The sequence below is a fragment of the Drosophila sulfurigaster genome, chromosome 2R (genome assembly GCF_023558435.1).
Source record: "Drosophila sulfurigaster albostrigata strain 15112-1811.04 chromosome 2R, ASM2355843v2, whole genome shotgun sequence".
Taxonomy (NCBI): Eukaryota; Metazoa; Arthropoda; class Insecta; order Diptera; family Drosophilidae; genus Drosophila; species Drosophila sulfurigaster.
The window spans coordinates 20,216,018-20,234,880 of NC_084882.1; the positions used below are offsets into that span (position 1 = coordinate 20,216,018).

Here is an 18,863-nt window from a genome sequence, read left to right on the forward strand (position 1 = left end):
GATAACCCAAAGAGGTTAAACGACGTGTCTCTAATGCTCTGAATAAGCAAGATTAGAAGCTCAGTTGAAGACAAATGTGATTGTTGAGTAACGAAGAAAAAAATATTGTTTGTATTTTGGCATCTGATTACCAAGAGAGCAGTGTCAAGATCTTATATTATGAAAATTGTTTTTTTAAGAAACAAATCAAACATGATATTTAATAAATTTCTGAAAAAAAAATTATTTTGCAATGCATAAATAACATTTCATTCAAGTTATTCATATCTATGTTTGTTTGTATCATTAATAATTGCTACGCATTTTTTACAACTCTTTAAATTTTTGTTCGGCTTGTCAATACATTTTAATGAATTTAGTTTACAGGGCATCGCCTAGGCATGTTCTAAGTTTACATATATTTTCTCTTTTATGTTTTTTCTCTTTAATATAACAAACATGAATTTATTTGATGGAATTTTGAGTGGACCCAATGGCATTCACCACAAACTATTCTTATTCAGAGATCGTAAAAGATGCCGCAGTAAATTGCATAACAGCCTCGTATTTAAATTCCATATTAGCTAAGGGCAATGCCATGTGAGAGCGATATATTTTAAATATTATTTCATTTTAGTTTCGACAGTTTTGTGTGTGTTATCTCCGGGCAACCATCGTCTGGTCAGCTTCAGTTGCCAATACTCTGCGTCTGACTCTGACCCCGGGTTAAGCAACTGTCATATTTCTGTGTGCGTGTGTGTGTGTACTTGAAAATACAATAAAGACATGTTCGATACGTGCAACTGTCGGAATAACAATTTCGAAAGCCAACGAATATTGTGTTGTCTCTTAGTTTGTTTGTTCGTGTGGCAATGTTTGTGGTGGATTGGGTGTTCACCGCCATCAAAAGCAGCCAAATCGTTTCCAATCGACATAATTTCTATATTTGCCACTGTCATTGTTTGCTACAGTGAATGATTGCAAAGTATATTCAATACATTTGTGCAGAGAAAAGGTGTAAAAATGTATTGAAATATTTAATATAGATTGACATTATTTGATTTAAAAATAAAGTCAATACTTGCACTTGAGATAAATGGTTTTATTGTAATATTTATCTTTTTATTGTGAAATTCTTAAACTCAAATTAAGCTTTCTTAAATTGCTTTTGAATTGAGATATTCATGTCAGCAAAAGTAAACTTTTACCTATAACTAATAAGAGTTCTTATTTCTTTCTCTGCTCTGTTTGTTTGCTAATGGATGTGAGCTATCAACTGGCTTGAAAATGTGTCTCTTAATTTGCATTTAGCATAAGTATTTATGTTCTGTGTGTCTGGGCATTGGGCGAGCAACCTAAGCCTCAATTGAAATGCAAGTTTCTTCACATTTGGGGACCAACACACATGCTGGGAAATTGTCTACTTATGATAACTATACGGAGAAATATATGGAAAACTATACAAACGGCATACTGAATGAAAATGGGGAAGTTAGTTTAAAAAGCAAACATAAACAACAACAATTGGCATAAATATGCAAAAATAAGTAGAATTTTAAATGAAAGCCAAACAACAAGCGTAGCAGCTATGTGTATGCTGGGGACACCACGAAGGTGGTTTAAAAAGTAGTAAAAAGTTATGCTTTAAAATTGACTAAATATTTTCGAAATCTATCTTTAAAAAGAGAACGCTGGAACTGTATTAACTGAACCCTCAAAATGTGTATTGCTTTTGGAAAGTATGTAATGAAAGCACTAACAGAGTTATTTCCAAACATATCTCATTTATTGTCTAAACAAGGTGAAGGTGTGTAGTTGTCAGCTAACTTTTGTAAAAGAAACCACAACTCTTTGGACCACCCTCGTTCAAGAGTTTCTCATGCAGATGGAGAAGGACATTCGATGCATGCAAATGTTCTTCTTGGCCAAAAGAACGTATGTGTTTTGTGTTCCGAATAGTGGAGCTCTCCTCCTTAGTCCTGCAGACACAAACACACACAGCATGTAAACATTTAAGTATATCGAGGCAATGCTCTGCAATGCAATTCAGCGATGTGCAGCATATGAAAAAGAACATTTTCAGATGCTTTGCGATTTTTGTCATGCAAGTACGCCACTCTTGGCGTGCATTTGATTTTGCATAACAACCATAAGCAACAATAAGAACCACACACAAAAGGAGACAAACGGGAACTGTAGAGCTTTGGGGTAAATAAAAGTTATACCACAAACGCATACAAATATCATGCATAGCAAGCAGCCAGCCAAATCATCTGTCAAGTGACAGGCCAAGTGTCCTTCGCACAAGCCTTGGATCGATGCCTTGGACATCTTTCGCTCTCTCTCACTCTTTGTGGGTCATCACATAATAAATCGAAAGACCATTTTCAACGCATGCAAATTAACACTACAGAGGAAGTCGATTGGCTTCAGTCAATGAACACACACTAGGGACAACCTTTGAAACAACGCAAATTTGTTTGTTTAAAGAAACAACTACGTGTGTGTGTGTGCCTTAGGTGACCAGAGAACAAAGCAAGTTAATTGGGTTCTATCTCACAGCTCGTACGTTTCACAATCACCTTCTTTGCAATAAAATGAAATTCCATAGTGCGTTCATGCAAATAGCCAGGATATGAGCCTTTTTCTTAACGTTCTTCGTTCTCTCTTCTCTTCTCTATACAAGTAAAATAATGGAAATCTCTGGTTCAATTTTTGGACTTGCACCTGTATCCTGTATAATGTTCTTTCCATGTCGAGCTCAAAGAGTACACAGTAAAAATATACACAATGTTTGCTTATTTGCAACAGCATGTTAATTAATTTACGTGGCACAGACAAAAAGGAAAAGTGAACATTGCTCTGCGAAAAATGGTTGTCTACATCTTTAAGTTCTTCTCTGTTTCTTTTCTATTCAGATCTATCTCATGATTATATTTAGTTTGTTTTCTCACTGTGTATCGCGCCCTAAGCATTTGCTTATAGTCATGCTGTCACGAACTTTCGATTAAAACTTCGGGCCAAATACATGGCCTAATCAAAGCAAGTCCTGGCGGGCAAAGAATCGCTGTCCAGCGAGACTATCAAAATGCCAGACTTGCCAAGTCAAAGGTCATAGCAGCAGCGTTGTGTTTCATCAGCTCAACTCGCATTATTGGCTCGCAGAGCGTAAATTACTTTTGGCTGGCACATGTGTGTATGTGTGTGTGTGTGTTTGCTACAGTCAGGCAGTCAAAACAGCACTTAATTGAACCACAGTACGCGTCTAGCATCTGAAATCAGCATCACTCTACGAGTGAAAGTTTGCTATAGAAATTTATAGACTGCAAAAACAGCAAAGTCGAAGCATGTGAAATGAATACAATTATGAACAACATCGAATTGTATGATTACCTTGTTATCCTTTTGCCAGGAGCACGTGCCGCGCTGATCGATCACTTTGCATGTGAGCAAGGCATCCTCGTGCGGGTTCACCTCAGTGTATGTGGGTTGTTCCGAAAATCGCTGAAAACACTCGATTCCTGGAAAGAGAGAAAAAGATAACAAGCATGAGCAACTATATTCTTTTGAAGAGAGATTCATTAAAAGTGGAACCGTTGCTTTTCATAATTTCTCTCCCTGCTTTGAGTTGCTTATCGAGCAAGCTTGTTAATCAGCTGCGAGTTGACATTGCTGCACAGCATCATAAACAAGCAGAACCCGTTTTTTCTTACTCGTTTCGTTGCCTCCCAACTCGAGTACTGCGCATGTAAGTATGCTATATTTTTTAATATCGCGCATCGCGTCCTGCATTTGTCACGCACGCGGGCAATTATCAAGAGAAGTCGCCACGAGAACGCAGTGCTCCAACAACCATTTGGTTATCTTTGTAGCATACTCTGCTCTATATGGGTGTTTCATTATCATTTGGCTGCGTTTCTTTTTATCTACACAACTGCATGTCCTTGCTAAGGATGGGCAAGTTTTTTTTGGTGAATATGTTACGCTGGCAAGAGTTTGGATTCATATTAACGTAATCGTAATAAGAATATGGAATTGGTGACCAAATTTTTACTTTCATAGCTAATAAGATAGCTATTATGGAAACTGTATTTTAAGCTTTCAAGATTTAATTCGACAATTTAATAAATGGAACAAACTCATTATAGTTTCTTTATTTTACTTCACATTTTTTACTCAAGTGCGCATCGTGAAAAGTGTATCAAATTGTCGTCAGTTACAAGAGTTTTTCTCTCTATATCTGGTAGGTGCTTGGCGCTGGCACAGAATTTATGTTAATTGCTGGCATGTTGAATATTTTCTTCGCTCTTGCACTCAATTACACCAATTACAGGTGGAAATTACACGCGCTGCTTGTGCACGATAAAAGCAGGTGGGCTCACTCTGACTTCGAGGGAGTGAACGAAAGGGAGCGAATGAGAGTACTTTCAGCTCGAGAGGTGAGCATCTTCTTAATGATGCGGAAACTGAGATGCTGCAGCTAAAGCTAAAGCTAAAGCTAAACTTTAAGCACAAACTGAAAAGGCTCTTAAGGTGTCTAAATTACTAAAGCTAAAGGCAACTATCATGAGTTAATCAAAGCAGTTAGCTTTAAATGCATGTTTTACATAATATTGTCCATTGAGTTAACTTCACTCTTTCCTCTGCTCTGTAGCTTTGACATCGAGCGCACTTTTGCTTTATGCGGTCTGATTTCCTTGGCCAAGTTACCTGGCTTGCCAACTTCCGTTTATATATGGCCAATAAACAAGTATAAACAAACGTTCTCATGCGTCATTGTGTATGCGCGATTGCGCCTGTGTGCGTGCGTCTATGTGTGTGTCACTACGTGTGCTTGTGTGAGTGTGCGTGTTGTATAAGCTGGCATCGTTTCGTGTGCTGACAACACGTGACCGCCGTTAGCTGCCGAGTTGCCATCATTTTTGACATGCTAGCACCCAAACAACCACACACTCATACACACTCACTCACACTCACACACACTAACATTCATTCACACACACGCATACACATTCACGCATACTCTCACGCAATGATTTATTACGCGTGATTGGCGTGATTGCCACTTTGATGCTTTATTTCATCTTCCCGTTGTTGTAAACGTTTTTCTGCCCATTCTCTCTCTCTCTCTCTCTCTCTGTCTTTTTACCACACTTCCGCTTCCCCCCGGCAACCAGTTGCCTTCCTCGACCCTCGCTTTGTTATTGCAGCCTTTCGCTCTGTTTGCGTTTTATCGCATTTCGTGTATAAATTCGCTTTGTATTTCAATTACGATGCGGCATTGCAGCCTTCTCCTTTCCGCCCCGCCCCTCCATGCCACCCCCGCCTGTGGCTATTGCTGCAACGAACCCAGCGCATGACGAATTCTTCCCACCGAGGTTTAAAGGCTATTTCAATTTGGCATTCGATCCAAATAGTGTCCAGCTGACATGTTGTTGCCAATGCAGTTGGCATTTGATTTATGCCACTTGCAACTGCAACTTTCTGCCACAATTTGCTGCAGCTTACAAATCTAACTTAAGCATTCGAATTTTCTTCGATTCAATTTCAGTTCTTATTGACATTTACTAAATTTTAAATAAATGAAATACAAATACTGTAGAGATTGCTTTTTTGATATGAAGGAATTTGATGTTTCGATTCAATATCCATATTTAAATCAAATATAAATTTGTAATTCAAATAATAATAAGTTCTTTATTGAAATCTTGATCAGCATTTAATATTTGTGTGTTTTAGTTTCACATAACTATTTTAGAGATTTTGGATAAATTTGCATTTTCATGCCTATTCCTAAGCTCTAAAATTGTTTCGTAAAATATTTCGTAATAACTATAGGCAGAAAAAGTTATTTATTATTTATGGGAAGCTTTATTAAATTTAGAAATAAATACAGAACTTCTTAACTCTATAATAAAAACTTTTATTCAATGCTAAAGTCTATAACTGAGTAAGAAATAGAATTCCCCAGCTGGATGCATAATACTTAAGACTTTTTATGGCACAGTGGCATGCTCCAGTTTAGTTGAAATGAGATGTGCCACTTCTGCTAGGACTATGGGAACGTATGACTTCTCAAGCCCAACAACAGCTTGCCGTCTAATGTGCTGAAGCTATATAGGGGGCGCTATATATCTTTCAAATGGCAGCAGTGATTTCACTTTGGCTTTGGGATGAGCCAATGCCTGCTGCTGGGGCAATTTGCTTTAAGAGCGCACATGAAATGCTCTTCTATTTGAGAGGGTTGAGGAAGTAGCACTCGGCTAAAGATGCTATTAATTCTATGGAAACATTAAAATATTACAAGTTTAACAGACATTTTTACGAAAATCTTTTATAAAGATACACAAATTTCAGCCTTGACTGAGTTTTGTCTCTTTTTGATTGAAGAAGTTGTGCGTTGAATTCTCGTTGTTGTTTCGTTTGCACTGTTGCGCTGTTTTTCTAACATGGCGCAACTTAATTGAAAGACATTGTAATGTAAAGATTTGCTGAGTAAAAGCCGCAGACAAATAAATAAGCAGAGTGCCAACAACAAAGGCAGGCGAAATGCCTATTTGCGTTATGCAAATAAAAATATTAAAAATAAATAAAGTCCCCAACGAAATGCAAACTCGCCAAAGTAAAAGAGCGGCAACTGTGGCAGCTACCCCAAAAAAAAAACGGAAACAAATAAACATTGAGTGGGTGGCAGGGAGGAGAGCGAAGTGATGGAGGCAGCCACAGCTTCAGTTTCAGCAACAACTCCAGCTGCGATTGCAGTTTTAGCTGCTGTAGCTCTTGTTGTTGTTGTTGCTGTAGATTCAAGTGCGTGCCGCTGAGTGCTGCTTACAGCTTTCTGTTGCCGTTCTTGTTGCTGTTGTTGCAGCTGGCCCCGCGCGCTTGCCACGCTCAAGTGGCGTTTGTGCTTCGAGTGGAATGTGCTCGTCCCGTGCGCTTAGTCTCTGCAACCCGCTTCGCTTTCGAGTGCTCGACGTGCCTGCGCACAGCTAGCAAGGATAACAATTACTCTAGGAGCATGTCCGTCATGGCTTCTCGTCTGTCTCTTTTTTTATCTATACACATTTTTTTTCCGCTATCTTTTTTTTTTTATTTATTTTCAATTGTTTAGAGCTTAAATACTTTGCGCTCCTTTCCTTTTAAATACATTTTCCCATCTGTCCTGCGTTTTCCTGAGCTGAGCTTCGTCTCTCTCTCGCTCGCTCTTCAACATGTCAGACGCACACTTTGTCAAGGGCCGCTCCACGGCGGCGGCTGTGTTTACTTTGGATGATGCATAGCTGTGTAATAATTTCCCGTAGAAGTCCGCGGCATGCAACAAACAGCAGCGTGGCATTGCATCACGGCACGGCAAGGCAAGGCAAGCCAGAAGCGGGTCAATTGCGCCTGTCTCTGGTCAGCAATAAAATAGCTGGCCAAAGTGTTTGTCGAAGGACAATACGTTACTCATACGCAGCGTGTTGCGCTGCTCTCAACAGCACAGCAGAGCACAGCACAGACAATTTAAGGCAATTCCCAGTGCGAATTCACACTGTCGATGGGCTCCCTTGGTGGCCTAGGCACGTTAGCTATTCCCCCATTTGGAGACTACCTTTCGAGTGGCGTTGCTTTGTCGGCAATCAATGAAAGCAATTTGTGAATCTCTTGTGCAATTCTGCGAAATACAAACGAGCTCACATTGCTGCAAATCCGCCGGCATCACACATACACACACGCACACATGCGACACATGAGATATTCAAGAGGAATTGGCAGATATAAAAAAAAAAAAAAGAATGTATGCAAATCAAATATGGACGATGATTTGTAAATTTTCAAATTTATAACTCCCGTATCTCAGAGAGCAGGAGCAACAGTCGAGCAGAAGAAGGCGCAGCTGCTCTCTCACTTAATGGAGAGGGGGGGTGGCGGATGATGTTGTTTCCCCCCGTTGGCATTGACGCAACACATACGCTGAGTAGGTGCTAAGCAAACATGCAAGCCATGGGGATTATAACAGGGAATACTCGTTTGCTCTACACAAAAAAGGCGAGCCAGACACGCCCAAACAACAAAAGAAATAACAACAACAACGACAATATCTTCGACAGCAGCAACACGAAACATCAGCAAAGCAAACGCGCAAAACGTTTAGGTTGCTAGAGCCTGACACCGCTGCGAGGTCCTTGAGTGAGCATGTGTATGTCTGTGTGTGTGTGTGTGTTAAGCTCAAATGGGTTGCTTGCGTTATCCTGGCAGCTGCCTTCAGCCAGTTATCCTGCCACCTACTTAAGCATAATGATATATTTAGGTTACCAAGTGATTGTTATTTGATATTCAACAGATTTCTTCGCCTTGGCTTTGCATTTCTCCTCCTTCCCAAATAAATCCCCAATCCAAAACCGAAGCCGAACCCAATTCGTGTCTCCATTGTAAGGCTAAATCGATGTGTGAGTGTTGTTATTATTTCATAAGCTCAGCTTCGCTCACGCTTGCTTTGACTGTCATTGTGCGCACATTAAGTTGACTGAAGTGTTTGCTTCAATAGTGCGTATACGTAATGTGCGCCCAAAGTAGATTTATTAACGCTGCTACTCGTCGAGAAGTGTGTGTGTGTGTGTGTGTGTGTGGAAATTATATTATATATCAGTTGCGGGAGGTGTGACGACTTCATGTGTCGCATTTGATTTTCAATAGCGCTTTGTAAATTGACACTAACTTTGGCGACTTCTCCACCCCTCGACTGACCTCAACTCAAGTATTATTGTCAGTCAGTCAGGCGGGATGTAATATTTTACTTTTATTTTTCATATTTTCATAGCTCATTGAGTGAACGCGCGAAATGGACTGTAACGGTCTCAGTTTTCCCTGCCTCGATTCTCGCCCCGTTTGACCCTCGAAATTTATGCATTTATTTGTAGAGCATGGCTCGTTGATTTATTGTATTGTGCTCGCTGGTATTGTAATATTTTTATCCAAGTATCGCACTTCAAAGAGCACTATATGTATGTGTGTGTGTGAGTTCATAAAGCTCTGAAGTGGCCACTTTGAATCACTGGGCTCTGGTTTCTATGTAATGTGTGTATTATATTTCTATGGCACTCGAGTTTGACCGAAAAGTTGTATTTACTTTCGATTAGCGAGTGCAGTCAACAGTTTAAGTGGCAGCCTGGCAGCCTGGCTGGCAGCCAGGTGACTTACAGTGGCCCAGAAATGCCAACAGCAGGAGCAGTCAAAGGCAGCAACAGCAGCAGAGAATGAAATATGGACGCATATTTAATCAGTGAAAATGCGACAACGAAACGAAATTGGATGGCGACAGCTTTGTGGCGGAAAAGCCAGTGTCAAAAGCACGCAAAGCACAGCAAATAGCTAACACACACACACACCCACACACACGGTGTGGTAAACTTCGCCCTCTTGCGGGGCGTGTCGACATTAATATGCAAAAGGGGCTTTGGCTTGGAGCCATGCCACGGCGACGCTCGGTTCACCTGGCGTATGCGTAACAATTAAAAAGGCCAACAACATGGAGCATAGCTAACATGCCAACGCGTCGGTCTGGAGTTGGAGGTGGAGCAGAGGATCAGCATGACAGATAAGCGTAATAACAATTAATTAAAATATATATCTGATAAGCTGAGCTAGGCTCTGGCTGGCTTGCTGGTTGGTTAGCTGGCAGGCACACTCGACATTTGATATCTGATGCAGCAATTAAACGCGTGTCGCAAGTCGAGATTGCGGCTGGCATAAAGTAAGCCTATTATACAGCAGGAGAGTATATTGATACATATGTGGCACGTTCGAGTGTTGCAACAATCAGCGCTGCCATTCACTAAAACTCATTCGTGCAATGGCCACACAAACAATGGCAGGCAATTTGAGGGCCAATTTCTATGCTTCAGTTGGCACACAACTTTGTTGGCTTTGTATAACAACTTCTATTAATTAAACTGATTAAATTGAACTCTATAGGGAAAGCGAGAAAGCTGGAGAAGTGCTTGCCATACTTGTCTCAAATTAATGCACTTAGCCAAAGTTTCTTTGGTGATAAACATAATAATATCGTAAAGCAAATATTTCTCTCCCTAATACAAATCGAATTATGTCATTAGCTGCGTGTCAAGACGGAGGCCAAAGTTCCAGAGGCTTAGCTTTGCTTTGCTTTCAAGTTTGACTTTTCATTTTGGTATTTATTTGGGCGTACTTGATTGATTGGATATGAGCGTGCCGTGTATGTACAAGAGTGTATGTGTGTGTGAAAGTAATTGAAGATTATCGGCCTGTCGAGCAGCTCAAAAGGTTATGTCATTTTCTGCAGCTAATCAGAGACCACTCGATAAACTCTGCCTTTTAATTGCATAATAAACGACTCTATTGACAGCTAGACACTTTGTCTGATTGTGTTGGAAATTATTTACAAAGTGCTTTCAGCCTTTGTCAGAGAATTTGTGTATAAGCAAAGCTTAAGCTGACAACAGGGTAACTCAGTGTTGAGCATGGTCCAAACTAAGACTGGTTTTTGCTGTTTTTCGCATTCATACGCTTCAAGTGAAATTACTTTATGCTTTTCCCCAGTTGACACCATCTTCGCCTGCCCCATTCAGCACTTGAGCACGTTAGCGAGCGTTGTCTGTAGCAGAAAAGTCGAGCATCAACCACTCCCCAGAAACAGCACCTTACCTCGGGCGTTGTTCACTTTTGTCGCGCGTCTTTTGCAGGCACTTAATGTGTCGCGTCAACTGCTGTCTCCTAGCCTCCCTGTCTTCTTGCCTCCCATGACCAGCCAGTCAGGCTGCAACACTCGGAGGCAGCTGACTTTATTGTTGTACGGGCTGCCTAAAAAACAATGCAGATGCAGGCATCGTACATGCAGACAGCAACAGCAACAACAATGGAAACGAATAACGAGCAGGACAGACCGACAGATAGACAGACCGAGAGACTGAGAGACTGGAGAGACAGACAAGCAAATTTCAGCACGGAAGCGGAAGTCATTGTTGTCGCACAATGGCGAACGCGTCGCAATTATAATAATTTTGATTGCATACCCAGTTGCTTGCACCCCTTTTGGTCCTCCACCCGCTGCCCCCGTCCCTTGGGTGCACTGCAGCAGCTTGTTATTGTTGGCAGCGGTTGCATGAATTATGCAACTTCCTTGCCCCTTAGGGGTAGCAACAGCCACAGCCAGGCACACGTGTTTCATTCGCCCACCGCCCCAACAACAACAACAAGCTCTTCTTGCTCCATCCCGTTGCATGTTGGCAAGGCGATGGTTTTTATTCCTTTTTTAGTGGATTTTTATTTTAATTACGAACACTCGACGTTCCGTTCCTCTCATGTGCTCCTAACAGATAGCAATGTAGAGAGATGACAAGTTATGCCATTGGAAGGAGCAATCAGAGTGCTGCGCTTTGTCATCGCATGTTGAAGTAATTAGCAATGAGGCAAAGGATTGTGTTGTGGGTTGACAGATGGGAGCATTATAGAATACTTTTGGAGTTCACAAATTATTTCTTTCTCTTCTTAGAATTCTTTAATAAATCGATTATTTATATCTTTTTTTCCACATACTATTACTATTTAGATAAAAATATTTAAGTTAACTATATATGCTTGAAATATAGTATTGAACTATTAAATATATAAATAATTCGAAACAGGAAAATAATATATTTAGAAAATAAAGTAATAAGAATCTTTTAACTTCTAATTTTACAGTCTCATTTATTAAGAGCGATTTCTCTGGCTTTTCTTAGATTTTACAATCATTCCCTGTGGTCAGTTGACAATTGATAGAATCGCTGGGATTGTGGAAGTAGCCGTTGGTGGCTGACAACTTGCCTTGCCTCGACTTTGCTTGAAAATAATTTTCTTGAGAGCTGCTTTGATTTGGCTAAGTAAACTGTGAAAACTGTGAAGCTGGAAAACTCAGCAAGCCGCAAATGGTAAATGGAGAAAGCAGAAGAGGCGAAAACGCAAAGAAGGAAGGCAGCAGCAAAAAGACAAGTACTTGTCTCAGCTGTTTATTGTGTGTGGGTATCAGTGCTATCATTTGCTTTTAATTTGACTCGAGGGCGTAATTAAAGAAAAATGTAAAGGCTTTGATTGTAAGCCACTGGCTTCTTCTCAGGCTGTTGCAGGGATGGATGAGGAGGAGGGGGAGAGGAAGACTGCAGACAGCTGGGGATAGAGGAGACATTTTACAAGCTGAACTGAAAATGCAAATCAGAGAAATGCAAACTAAAAGCAAAGAAGCAAATGAAAATTTGCAAAGAGTGCGAGAGAATGAGACGTTGGAAGTACCCAGTAATGTGGTAATTGTTTCAAGGAGCCAGCACAAACAGAACCCCAGATGAGCACGAAGCAGGCGGACATCGCCTTAAAGGACATAAATTCCATTTAACCTGACGCTGCAGGCTCTCTCTGAAAGATTGTTCAGTCGTTCGTTCGTTCGTTCAGTGAGTCAGTCAGCCGCTTGCACGGTCGGTTTGACTCACAGACAGTCTGTCGACTTGGCTCACAACTGGCAGGCGCTGAAAGTCAGTGGACTAACACATAAATTTGCCTTTGTTTCAGTTGCATAACACATCCTGTTACACACACAGACCGAAAGTCGCAAACATACACGCCACACATGCTGCATGCATGCATGCAGTGTGAGAGAGGACACCGACACCGACACCAGTCACCAATACGTAGAGGCATGTGCAACTTTTACTGCTGACTCAGCCCTAGAGATGGGCTACAGGAAAAAAAAAAATAGAGAATCAGAAAATAAAAATAAGAAAACTAAAAACAAAAACGAAGAGTTTAGCTAAAAGACGTACTAAAAGATACTCTTTAATTTGAGTACAAACAATAAACTTTCAGAAGCGTTTGCCTATTACATTTAAGAATGCATATTTGCAGCTCGACTCCGATCCAAATTTAATAACTATTTTATTTTCTTTATTTGTAAACACAAAGAAAATTCATTGTTAAAGAAATTTGGTTATTCTTTGCGACCAAATTGGTTATTGAATGAATTTCCTTATTTATTATTATAATAGTTGCACATTTCCCAAAATATATATTTAACATAAATTTTGTTATGTATTTTGTTTGTCAAATTAATTATTGTTAATAAATATTTTTCCATATTTATTTTTTAAATACCTTAACATTTTTTGACATTTGAATTTCGTTTTGGAAACAGCATTTAAATAGACAATTAAACATGTTAGCCTAGTCACAACATATTACACATATCATTCGATTTCTAATTTATATTTCACTATTTGAGCTCATCCTTTTGGTTGCGTTACTTGAGTGCAGGGTATAGAAATAGTGCCAAAACGCTTGGAAGTTTGAAGAAGCAGACGAAGTTATGCAAAGTCAGCAGCGGACATTGACATGCAAGCATGTGTGTGTGAGTGTCTGTGTGAGTAAAAAGTGTGATTCAATTTGCAGTTTTGACATAACAGCCAGACACACACACAGACACATACACACACAGTTACAGAGAAGCAAACTAACCCACACACACAGAGATAGACGTAGACGTAGAGTAAAGTCAAATTGCCATATTTCATCTATGACTTTTATGACTTTTACTTTTATTTTGAGTGCACTCTCACACACACATATACCCACTCCCCCTTGCAGGGCCACGCCCACGTTGCTGTTTTTTTGCGCCAGTGCAACGAATTTATATGCATGCAGAACTTTATGAACTTTTAGACATTTCATTTACACGTATCGCCTTTTGGCTGCTCTCGACTCAACTCCCAAATATCCTTTGAGGTGAGTTCGCGCTCACGCTTGTGCAATTCGTGTATTCGTGTATGCACCTTGCCACAACCCAATTTATCTCCGCTCCCCCTTTCTTACCCCCAACTCCCACACTCCTTCCTCAGTAAGATATATTCGCTTCAATATCGTCCACGCAGTGCGTGAAATACTCTTTTGCCATTTGGCAGTCGCTGCTTTCGTGCTTGTAGAACTCCTTGGGGCATTTCTGCATTGCGTGGATGCGCACACAGATGGTCACGTCCAGGGCAAAGGAGTTACAGTCATCCGTGATGAATTCAATATCCGGCAGCTGCATCTTAAAGAGCTTGCCATGCTGAGCTCCTGCAAAAATAGGCATGCGGCTTTAACGCTTTTCACATTCATTTCGCGCTATTCTGCCAATCGAAAGTTCGCTCACGAAATACGCTGCATTTGATAAAGGCATCGACCAAAAAGGGCACGGATATCGCTTGTGGCGACGGCAGTATGTTCTCCAAGTTGAGTCTGACGTTGCCAATGTCCAAATGAAAAGGCGGATCGATTTCAGTGTAGCCAGAGCTGATGTAGTTGCATTCCTCTACGCACTAAGAGCAGTAAATAACAAATTTCAATTTCCTAATTACTTTGAAGTGAAGCGCTCACCATATTGATGGCATATTGCTCGACAAATGTGAAGCGACGATTTTTGGGCAAATTCAGACCTTTGTGACATTCTGCATATCCTTTGTCGAGGCTGGGAAATGTGAGACGACAGCAACTGACAGCCAAACTCTGTTCAAAAAATGTACTTTCAAGTTTTTGCTGTCTCTTTTAAGTTTGGCATTTTGCTTACTGTGGCCTTGACTCGCATCTTTTTACAGTCCAGCTCGCAATTGGCGAACAAACAAAGTAATAACTGAGAAGAAATCTGAAATGCTATTCATGAATATCCTATCATAATTAGCTAATTTACTCACAAGTGTTAGCAACGTGACTGAAAGTGATTGCAGCATGTTCAACTCGAGACTGGTGAAACAATTTTTGATGTTTAATTGAATTAATCGAACATGACAGCAAATGAGGCACATTTCATGGCTGCTGCACGCATTTTTCATTTGACTTTTGGGCCAATTAAAATAAATGAAATCATCAGAGTGGCCAATTAGCGTACGTGGCATTTCCATTCGACTGCTTAATGGACAGACAGGGAGACAGTTTGTAGTCTGGGGAGGGGAACATTTTAATTGGCAACAGAAACAAAAATAAATTGAACTATTCACAAATAGACGCGCAAGGTAATTTATGAGTGTTTCGATCAAACAAACACTTGAGAAGCAGACGAAGTGCAGGCAGGACCTTCGATGAGCCTTGCGCCTGATTAATAATGCTGGCACGCAAACAACACGTATACGACGGGTGAGACCCCCTTCAAGGTCACAAGCCAGCAGAGAGTCAAGAGTCGTTCGTCCACCCATTGGAGCAGTCAAGTGGCCAAGTTAATAAATTGTTTGGCGTTGTTAACTAAATTTTGATTACCAGGAGCTACAGCAACAGCTACTGCGACGGGGCAACATTAAGGACTGCGCTCCATCAATGGAAAGGACTTCTTCCTTCTGGGGAGCAACAACACTTTTTCTTGATTTATTGATATGCTAATTGAGTGTTTGCACGTTGGCCTTTTTTAATAGCGACTTTGACTTCGGCTCAGTCTCCTTTTTTCACCCACTCTGTAAGTGTGTGTGTGTGTGTCGGGTCGAAATTATGAGCCATGGCACGCAATTTGCATGGCAAGTGTTGTTCAAATTAATTGTAAATGGTTGTAATTTGCTCTGCGGTGTTGCCAATGCCGTTGCTGTTGCCGCTGCCGTTGCCATTGCCATTGCCATTGCCAATGTTCGCTTTTCGCGTTTACAGTTTAATTGCAGCTTACACGAGCTGCCGCCCACGTCTGTTCTCAGTGGGGAAAATCGGCCTTGGGGTCACAGCAGAGCCTTGGGAGAGGGAGTCCGGCTTTGTCCAACTGCTTTAATTAATTTATGGCCATGTCTGGCGCGACTGCCGCGCCAGTTGTTGGTTGGTAAACGCCCGTCATTTTGGACTTTGAGCGTGTTTAACGTGACGTATGAGTGATTTATGCTGATGGAGTGTGCAAACACGTTAAGCGCTAGCCTTTCGCAACAGTTTAACTGTCAATTATCAATTGTCACTTGACGTTCATGCAAAGCTTATCAAGATGTGTCTTTTCATTTCATTTGACATTAATGGCCAAATATTTGTTTACAATTTGATAGATATTAAATCCCATTGTTCACAGTTAAAGACAACTTTCAATCTATTGAATTTACCTCTAAATCTCTATTGAATCAGTTTAGCATTAATTGACTGCTTGCTTCCTATCAATAGTCGGAGTCTATCCTACAACATGTCAGCACCATGGTAACAAATGCCATTTTGCCCTATAAGATTTATTCACGCTGCTCTCAAACTCTGTCGAATGCCTACACACACTCAAGTGTTTGCAAATCGGCTTAGACGGTGTAATATGCTGTTATAGAAGTAATGCGAATATATTCGTTGAGAAATTCCTCGACTCATCGCAAAGTAAAACGCACATTTGATTGCAGCTTTCTTTTTCCACAGCTGGAGACACACACACACACATATATCGAATACATCATGGGACACATAGACCCACATATAAATCTGTGCTAGATGTTGTTGTTGCCACTGTTTGGGGGGATTTGCCTGCATAATTACTTAAATACAAGTGGGAATTATTCGGCTTGAGTTGGATTTTTATGCCTCGTTGCCTAGTTTATGGCTCCTTGTTCTTGTTGTTGTTGCTGCTGCTGGAGGCGTGGCCAAGCTCGTTTTTAATGAAATTATTCGTTATTACGTATAGGTGGCTCCAGCGTCTGCCCAACAGCTTACACATATCCGGCCGCCGCAGGAACTTGCGCCAGAGACTCCGTTAGTTTTGCACGCAATTTAATTATATTTCCAACTTCATGTATCTGTGTATGTGTGTGTGAGTTAGTGCTGGTGTCTGTGTACTGACTGCCAAAATTAGTAGGAAATTGTTAATGCGATAACAGAGTTTTTGGGGTGTGAGACTGTGCGACGTTTCGCTCGGTTGCTTGGCAGCCATATGGATAAAAAGAACGCAATAAGTATGAGCTGTGTGACTTTTTGATGCTCTGCAAACAGGGGTTAAGGCAGTTTTTATATTTTGGAATATATTTTTAATATAAGAGGCACATTAGCAACAAGCAAACAATTGATAATAGTTATAGAAGTGTTTACTCAATTAATTACCCTTAATATCAAGCGATTGCAGGGTATGTGGATTGCTTACATAAGTTCAATCCAGCAATAAAGTTTCAGTACGCCCAACTGATTTAAGGGTGCTGTAAGCCTTCACAACGAGTGCATGCTTAAGCAGGGAATTCATTAAGCATTAAAGAGAGTGAGTGGCAGAGCAGAATCAGAAGCAGCAGCAAAAGCAACCAGTTGCTAGTCGCTAGAAGTAAAAGCAGTTGCAGCTAAAGAAATTCATTTGCCACATGCCACATTAATCGTGGCATGGCCAGCTGATGCGTTGCCTTCCCCTACTGAGCTGAGCTCTCTTCTCCACCAAGTGAGAAAATGCATTGAAGACGCATTTGCGGTAAACGTTGGGGCATGTGCATCGACAAGGAGGAAGGCAGCTTGCGAGGTTAGTTTGGGGCGTGTGGCAGCAACTAAATTAAAGATGCAACTCACGCTGCTGCAACTGCTGAGTACGTTGAGTGTACGCTGTACGCTGAGCTGTCGGCTTTTGCCACACATAAATCAGTTTTAAATGCGTATAAATAAATTGTAGCTGGTTACTGCCTCAGGTGGGTGGTGCCACTGCCCATTGCCAGCGAGACCGCAAAGAGTTCATTTTCTAGGGCAACTACAGCATAGATTACTTTCAGTCGCAGTGCAAACTGTGCATAATATAAAGTAACATTATTGAAAAGTGGTAACGACTGAAAGGTTTAAGAAATTACGAATTTAAACAACTATTTGCGTTTAATTTAAAAATAATATCTTATCAGCTTATAAGACTCGTTCACTAAAACACAAATTTTAAAGCTAGAGTTTCCAATTTTAGCACAGGCTATAGTTTTTACGATTCCTAAAAATTTGGTTGCGATCGGGTATATATGTATAAGATATTTTCGTATGGGCAAACACCCTACTTGCTATTGGTCCTAGTTGCTCTGGCGGAAAATCAGGAATATTTTGCACTCTATTACTATATTAAAGTACCAAATATAGCCTTCGGTATATTATTAGTATTTTTACGTTATATAAATGTGGTATATTTTATAATTAATACCGTACTGCTTTGTTTTTTCTTTTTTTTTGAAATGGGTAGCGTCGTGTATCTCACAGTTGAGCACACTTGACTGTAGCATTCTTACTTGCTAATTCTGCAACTGCATAATAATGCAAGAATTCCTATCGTCCGTTGATTTACTATGTTTACTATATACTTCAATCTAAAATTAAAACATCATTCACAGTGATAGTTCCACCAAGTCTTCCAAAATTAATTGGTATATGTGTGAGTAGATGCATGCGCTTGGGTGTGTGTGTGTGTCTCAACACACAGCTAAGCGCACAAAACATGCTCGCAGCGTAATCCGTTGTCTTCGTTTTGACAATTTATGCCAACGTGCCAGAGGCGCACCGCCGGGAACTCTTGCATATCCTTCGGCATGCGCCCGAAGAGAAAGAGGAAAGTGGGAGAGGGCTCGAAGGAATCTGGCAGCATGTGTCGCCATGTTTGTCTTGTGTTTGTTTTCATGGCAGCAGCGAGTGCGCGTGTGGCCTTGTTATTTATTCAAGCGCGGGGGACCAAAACGGTTTATTCTTCTTAGAAATGCGCTGCTCTACTCTCAGCCCCAGCCCCTCCCCCTCGACCCTTCATCTATTCGCTGTCTGTTGTTTCCATCTTATTTTAGCTACTATAGATACTTGACTGCGTTTAATCAAAGGATTTTCACATTAAATTTAACTAATTTACTAAGGTTTTATTTGATTTTTCTCGGTGCTTCGCGTGCCCTGCGCTCTCTTGGTTATGTTATTATTGGAATTTCATAGTCCAATTTTGTGCCTAAATT

General features: G+C 40.7%; 2 protein-coding genes across 2 annotated transcripts in view; both read right to left on the bottom strand.

Moving 5' to 3' along the window:
• The window catches only part of LOC133836222 (uncharacterized), a 120,530-nt gene that overhangs the window by 25,772 nt on the left and 75,895 nt on the right, over positions 1 to 18,863 (bottom strand). Inside the window, 1 exon segment of the mRNA XM_062266588.1 lies at positions 3,373 to 3,500. Coding sequence (XP_062122572.1) covers positions 3,373 to 3,500 — 128 coding nt within the window.
• Positions 13,577 to 14,581, bottom strand: LOC133839530 (uncharacterized). The gene is made up of 4 exons (XM_062271129.1): positions 14,564 to 14,581; positions 14,374 to 14,502; positions 14,150 to 14,315; positions 13,577 to 14,073 (listed from the first exon to the last, which is right to left on the bottom strand). The coding sequence occupies exons 1-4, from the start codon at positions 14,579 to 14,581 to the stop codon at positions 13,853 to 13,855; spliced, it is 534 nt and encodes a 177-aa protein (XP_062127113.1). The 3' UTR covers positions 13,577 to 13,852.

Excerpts from the sequence above, each read along its gene's own strand:
- LOC133839530 (XM_062271129.1), bottom strand. Across the intron at positions 14,316-14,373 it reads AGCAATATGCCATCAATATG|TGCGTAGAGGAATGCAACTA; the intron begins GTGAGCGCTTCA and ends TACTGCTCTTAG. Across the intron at positions 14,074-14,149 it reads TATCAAATGCAGCGTATTTC|GAGCTCAGCATGGCAAGCTC; the intron begins GTGAGCGAACTT and ends CTATTTTTGCAG.